The sequence below is a fragment of the Drosophila hydei genome, unplaced genomic scaffold (assembly GCF_003285905.1).
Source record: "Drosophila hydei strain 15085-1641.00,03,60 unplaced genomic scaffold, DhydRS2 tig00008114-arrow-pilon, whole genome shotgun sequence".
In the NCBI taxonomy this organism is placed as follows: domain Eukaryota; kingdom Metazoa; phylum Arthropoda; class Insecta; order Diptera; family Drosophilidae; genus Drosophila; species Drosophila hydei.
In genome coordinates this window covers 10,412,644-10,419,290 of record NW_022045827.1, presented here as the reverse complement: position 1 = coordinate 10,419,290, position 6,647 = coordinate 10,412,644, and the positions used below count along the sequence as shown (strand labels likewise).

Genomic DNA, 6,647 nt, shown 5'->3' with positions numbered 1-6,647 from the left:
ATCGAGGGGTTTAAGCTGATGAACAATTGCAAACTTTAAACAACTTACGATTTCTTTTATTCTTTTCTTAATTTTATTATTCATTCACATTGCTCTATCAATTCATGCCTTTATTAAGTTGTTTATATCCTTCAAAAAAGTGAACAAAAGCTGTGTTATAATATAAAGGGCGATTCTTTGGCAAAAGTTGGAGAAGAGTCACAAAACACGGAAAGAAATGCACATAATTTTTTCGAGTTTCCGTTGCTTTATTGAACAAAAAAAATAGGTAAATAAAGCGCAAGAAGAAGCATAACAAATGAAGGTTGAATTTGGCTTACATCACATCGAAGCCTAGACACACTTTAAACACAATTTGATAAATATTAGTTAATTAAAAATATTATTAATTTTAAATTATTTTTTCGTCATTGAAGTTATATTTCGCATGTTTTGGATTTGGTTACTCGCAGGGCTCGAGTTTTTGACGCAGTTTTTCATATTGAGAATGGACTCGAATGGATTCAGCCAAAAGTTTTTCATGATTTTATTCAGCTTCGTTTTTTTATTGTTGCTTGGCAAATATTTTAATGTTTATTTATATGTAGATTTGGGCTGTGCAAAAAGGACTCGGCGAAAGGCTGGCGGATGCTCGACGCCGTTTGACCATAGCCAAAGGATCTGCACACACATTTTATTGTGCGTTTTTTGTGCTGTGTTTGCCGGCTGCTGTCATAAAAAAGGACTCGCATTATGCTGAATAAAATGTGCAAAACACCTTTGGCCGCATCCAAAAGGGATACTTCACAAAGGTCGCGGAAGTAATTTACAATTTGAGCAACAAAACCAAAACAAAAAATCAGACAGCAAAGCAAATAAAGTAAAGTAGTGACAGGATCTGAGCTGGGGATCGGGAGCGGACAGCGGGCAGCGGGCTGTGTCTGGTCGCGACGCAAATTGACAAGATTTATTTTCAATTAAAAACAAACGAAAGGCAAAGCATTATCCTTTTCGGCTGCCTGTCTGGCAGGAGGCGGGGGAGGGCGCAGTGAAACATTTTATTGGCAGCATTTTATGTGTGCTTCTCAATTTGACAATAAATCAAAATGCGGCCGTCGCATTTTCATTTTCAGTTTCATTTTCGCATTTCCACAAATTTTCACAATTCTCCAACGAGTCGTGTGCGGGGCAGAAACTATTGTGGACAGACGCGCGATGTTGGCGTGCAAGGACAGCGCGCTGCCACCCCTAAGCCACAGCGCATGCCACACGTTGATGAATTACGAAGGACATGCAGTCACACACACACGCACACACACAGGCACACATAGGCACACACTCGCGCACACACACGCACAGCGATTGGCTGCACGTCGACGTGCAATAATTTTATGTGTCCTAGCAAAAGAGAGAAAAAACGCCGCTGCGGAGGACGCGTTGCAGCCGCCTCATTGTTGTCCTGGTTATTTATGACCCATTAAGGCAAGCGGCAATTGCACATGTGTTCTTCACACTACCCTTGCCCCAAGTCGCCGCTGCTGCCTCCCTGTCAAGGTGTTATGTGTGTCAGGTCGGCCGAAGACGACCTCGACTGATGTTGGCCTGGCGCTGGCACAGACACAAATGTTAATAATTGCATGGCAGCATCCTTGATGTCCTTTTTGTCTAATAATCATAAGGCATAATTCATTTGGTATCGTGTTTGCCGTTGAATTTATGACACTTCTTCTTTCATTTGCCATTTGCGCACGCTAAAAACAATTATCCTTTGCCGTTAGCCGCGCCAATGGGCGTACGCTTAATTGCATGGCCAAAAGGATTCCGAATGGAGACATTAGAAAAATCTGTCGCCTGCCGCCAACAGGACACACGTCGCTGATGCTGAAAGTCGTTAAAATACGAGTATTACTCGCATGTTGTCTCCAACTGGGGGAGTTGCAGCATGAGACTGGAGCAGGAGACTGGAGCAGTTGGGGCTGTAGCAGGAGGCGCTCCCTGTCCTAGCCAAGTCCATGAAACATGTGTTCCTCTGGTTTATTGAATCTGACAGCATTCTATACCAATTCCAATTCTGCAAAAGGCAATACATTTGGCAACAACTTGCTCAAATGTGCAATAATTCGATGTAGCAAACTGGCTAACAATTGTCGCCTCGAAACATGTTTTCACTCATCAAATTGTCTTGAAGTTAAAGGACGTTTGTGATATTTGATATTAGATTAGATTAGATTGATAGGGCGCTTCTAGCTGGCCAATTAGAATGAGTTGAGCTAAAACAGATTTGAATAAAGTTCTTCAAATTTTATGCTCTGTTGGGTACATATTTTTATAAAATCCTTATTCAAATATATCTAAAACACTTGAGCTAATAATGAAATGCATAAACTGTTTTCATTCTCACGTCCTGCAAAATTGCCCCTCAGCAGAGCCACTCGCAGTCTAACAACAATGTCCTGAGCAATGTTGGTAGACGCCAGTTGATGGAGAGCTGGAGCTGGAGCTGAAGCTGAAGCTGGAGCAGCTCAAAATCATTGCAAAGTGGCAAAATAAATAAGAATGTAAATAAATTTGAGCAGCGCGGAGCTGCTTGGCCTGTCACTGTGCAAGGATAGCAGACGAGACAGGACATAAGCCATTGCTTCAGCCTGCATTACGCAGACTGCAACAGCCGAAGGAGACACAAATTTATGCGACATCAAGTGGCAGTGAATCCAGTGCCGTCTCCTTTCTTGTCAAGTGGCAGCGACAACGGCAAGTCGCCACACAAAAACATAGAAAAACTTCATGCAGCAGCCACCTCAAGGGGCGCCTCAAAGCTCAACTAAACCAGACGTTGCTCAGGATAAATGGTAAATAAAGTATGCCAAGAGTCACAAGTATAAAATAATCGAAAGACTAATAAAGATGAACGGATTTATCTACGACCTGCTGAATATGCAGCTAGCCAAGCAGATAAACAGACCAAATTGTTATGCTCATTGATGGCTGATTGAAGTGCAAGGAAGATGAGCTGTCAGCTTTGTGTGAGTTAATGGAAGATTTCATTAAAATTTCATATTATTAATATTTAATATTGGCTTAAAATATATAGAGCCATAGTCAAAAGACTTTATCTCATATCATTCCAATAAATTAACAGCATTTGCACATATATTAAACAGATTTAGGGCAATCCTCCGACCAATGAGTTGAGAAATGCCGATTAAAGTGTTCCAAATTGAATACAGTTACCTCAGATTTAAGCCTCTTTGATTTAAGCCAGTTAGCTGCTTGAATTTCCTATTCACATCATATGAAGATAGTCAAAGCTTTGATTACGATCTTCCTTTTTGACTTAAGTTTCTGTGCCTCATCGTAGAATGCTTGCATGACAATCAAACTTGCCTTGCTTTGATTTTTAGTTAGTTAATTCGGTTGCTTTTTTAATATACGTTAAGTTTTTGTTTACATAAGAAAATTTTAAATTTTAACATAGAAAATGTTGATCGCTTGTTTGAAGGAAGGCGTCGGTTACATAAGAGTGTGTCCGATCGTGCAAACGAGATACTTTGCCATTGTGATATCGTGCATTCTTCATTTGGTCGTTCGCATCACAGTGTTCATAGACCAGTCGAAGGATAACAATGCGGAGACCTCAAGCTTAGCCACCTATATTGTTTATCTATCGATGATGGATCTTATATACTCGGATGAATTAATCCCCTTTGACTGTAGCCAATTGTCGATCTTAGCCAAGTTCATCGTGGAGCTCTTGCTGACTGTGTTTATGGGCGAAGTTTGTCTCATTGCCTTCTGGTCCAACATAGAGATGATCACCCTAAGCCTTCTCAATAGCCACATTGATACAGATGACCAAACGCTCCAGGCCATCCACAGTTATCTACTTATAGCACTAAGTTTGTTTATCTCTTGGATTGTGAGCCTCGAAACTAATCGCATGGAAAAGTTGTGTAGTCTTTTTGAATTTGCCAAACAGATTAAAGTCGAAAGCCATCAGAAGGGCAGTGCTCGCTTGCACTAAAACCTTTTCGACTCTCAAGATTCCGATACTAACTCTATCTCAGTCGAATTTCCCACATGTCTTGATTTTATATTAAATTATAAACGTTTTTACAAGCTACAGATCGTGTTACCTTTGTTCTAATCGAAAGCTGCTCATAGATGTAATACTTTATCTCACAGAGGCATTAGCTGATCTTAACTTTTGACTTATCTATGAGCGCCTCGTGCATTGCATATGCAAACAGTTTTATGAGTTTACGTCTCATTATCTAGGCACTTCGTTTCAACATTGTTAGTGCTGTCTGCTGCGCTTACGGTTCTGGGTTTAATACGGACTCGAAACTGAAAAATGCATAAATACCATTTTAATTAGAAAATTAGCTGGAAATATGCAGCTCACGTTAATCGCGGCGCTGGTTCCATTGCAGAACATGAAAGTAGAGTCGAGTCGCGGACGGGATCGGGGTCGGGGTCGCAGCGCTGTGTAACAAAGCTCATGCAATATCCAAGAGATGCGACAACAACTGAAAGCCAACTGACTGCTGCATCCTTTCCATTCACTGCCGCAGTCACTGCCACTGCCTCTGCCACTGCCTCTGCCTGTGGCCTCATTCTCATCCTGACAAACGAAAATCATTGCGACACTCGGCTACGGCTACGGCTATGGCTACGGCTCCAGCTCTGGGGAGTTCGACTCTGCTGTTTGTTGCGACAAATGCCGTTATAATTATTTATACCGTAAGCACATTTTATGGTGTCGCAATTTTAAAATGCAATTAGACGCGCACTCTATGAAAAAGCCAAATACACTAGCTCCACAAGCAGCTCCAAATACATATAAGCAGCACTCGACAGTGGATCGCAGCACTGATATACCCTACAAATGGGCTATGGATTACATAGATGTGGTGAGTTCAAGACACTACATTAGAGAGATCTATTACAATTCAGATCTTCAAAACTCAATATTGTTTTCTGCAAAGTTTTATTCAAAAGTTTTTAGAATGCAAAAAATTTGAATTTACTTTTTAAAATTCTTTGCAACATTAATTTAATCTAAGATTTTTCTATATTTTATATGTATTTTTCTTACCTATTTATTATATATTTTTAAATATTTTATACGCAATTATTTCATACTTTTATCTAATTATTTCTGCCACACTTTCAAAATCAAAATAAATGCTAAAATGTGACTGCCTGCCATCTGAGGCCTTGATGTCAGCTATCATGGCTTCCTATCTGATCCATCTACACCACATGCACCACTCTACATTTACAGGGTATTAAAAGGCATTGAAATAACATACAAATAGGACAAAGCGCGTTACGAGCACAGACAACTGTAATTCTTAATGGGGTTTTGTCATTTCAGCATCGTGCCCAAAATTTTATGCAAACATCAGAGTGCCAACTGCACCCGCCCCCTGCTGCTGCCGCTGCTGCTACTCCTCTTACTCCACGTACTCAGCTCACCTGGCTTATTAGTTTTTTTCTCGTTTTTCTGGGAATTATTGAACAGCCGCGCCTTGCGCTATGCAATATGAATTTTTGGACTCAAGCGTAACGAATCGAACGCAAAAACCAGAAATAGAAATAGAAACATGCAACAGCTGCTGTCATATTTTCATATTACAAAATACACACACACACAGAGAGAGACACACATACTCATATTTTGCAATTTTCTTATTTAGCAAGCCAACTGCATATATTTATCTAACCAGATTCGATGCTCAGGCAAAATGAAAAGTTTTTGCCAAATCAATTTGCATAAAACTTGACTCACATATGTTCAAATTGTATAAAGCCAAATAAGCGCCAACTGCTGAAGTTACTTAATATTTTTATTACGAATATGTTTAGCATTAAGACTAGGTTTTGTGAACTCATCTGCGTAGATATAACTATATTAAAGCGAATGATAATTAAAGCCACAAAGATTTTGGGCAGCAGCCAATGTTGTAGTTGGGGGAAAGAGCTCAGGAATTCATCAGCTAAGCAAATGATAATACCGAATGGGGGAATGAGCTGCGAATCAATGAGTTACACCTGGCATTCAGTCAGCTCTTTGCTATATGATTGATGCCATAGCAGTTGACAAGAGAAGCAACTCTTCGCATATGAACTTAAATCTAAAATGTTAATTTATTTTTTATTTAGTTTTAACAATATTTTAATTACAATTTTAAAACCCCGAGCCTAACAGCGGAGCCCATTCGCTTATTTAAATTCTTAAAATCCCTTAAAAAATCAAAAGCAAAAAGAAATTCCATTTTTTTATAGTTACATAAAATTCCATTGGACTATGGCATTATCGGCTGCGGTCGTAAACTATTTGCAGCAATTATCTCAGAAAAGTTCATTCGATGCCTTTGGGGAAATATGCGGCGAATTAATACGAGCTTATAGAGCCAAGGAGCCGAGCACCCAAAGGGGTGGCGCAAGCAACTCACCAAGTTGGCCGGGCAACCCTTTGGCCCGTTGGTCCCGTTGAGTTTGCTAAGCGCAAGTTTCGCTTAATTTATAACGAGGATTACAATAAACAAACTAATCTACGGCAATAAACACTAAAAATCCCCCAAAGTGCTGGCCATTCAAGGCGCCCTGGAAGTGAGCATTGTCACCATGCGGCACTCCGGCATATGGCTCGGGCCATCTTCGTT

The 6,647-nt window shown here is 40.1% G+C and overlaps 1 protein-coding gene across 1 annotated transcript; it reads left to right on the top strand.

Annotated features, from left to right (window-relative positions):
- The first annotated feature begins 3,457 nt into the window (after nt 1–3,457).
- On the top strand, nt 3,458–4,000 carry LOC115483221. Its single transcript, XM_030224562.1, has one exon. It carries the CDS (start codon nt 3,458–3,460, stop codon nt 3,998–4,000), a length of 543 nt encoding a protein of 180 aa, XP_030080422.1.
- The last annotated feature ends 2,647 nt before the right edge of the window (nt 4,001–6,647 follow it).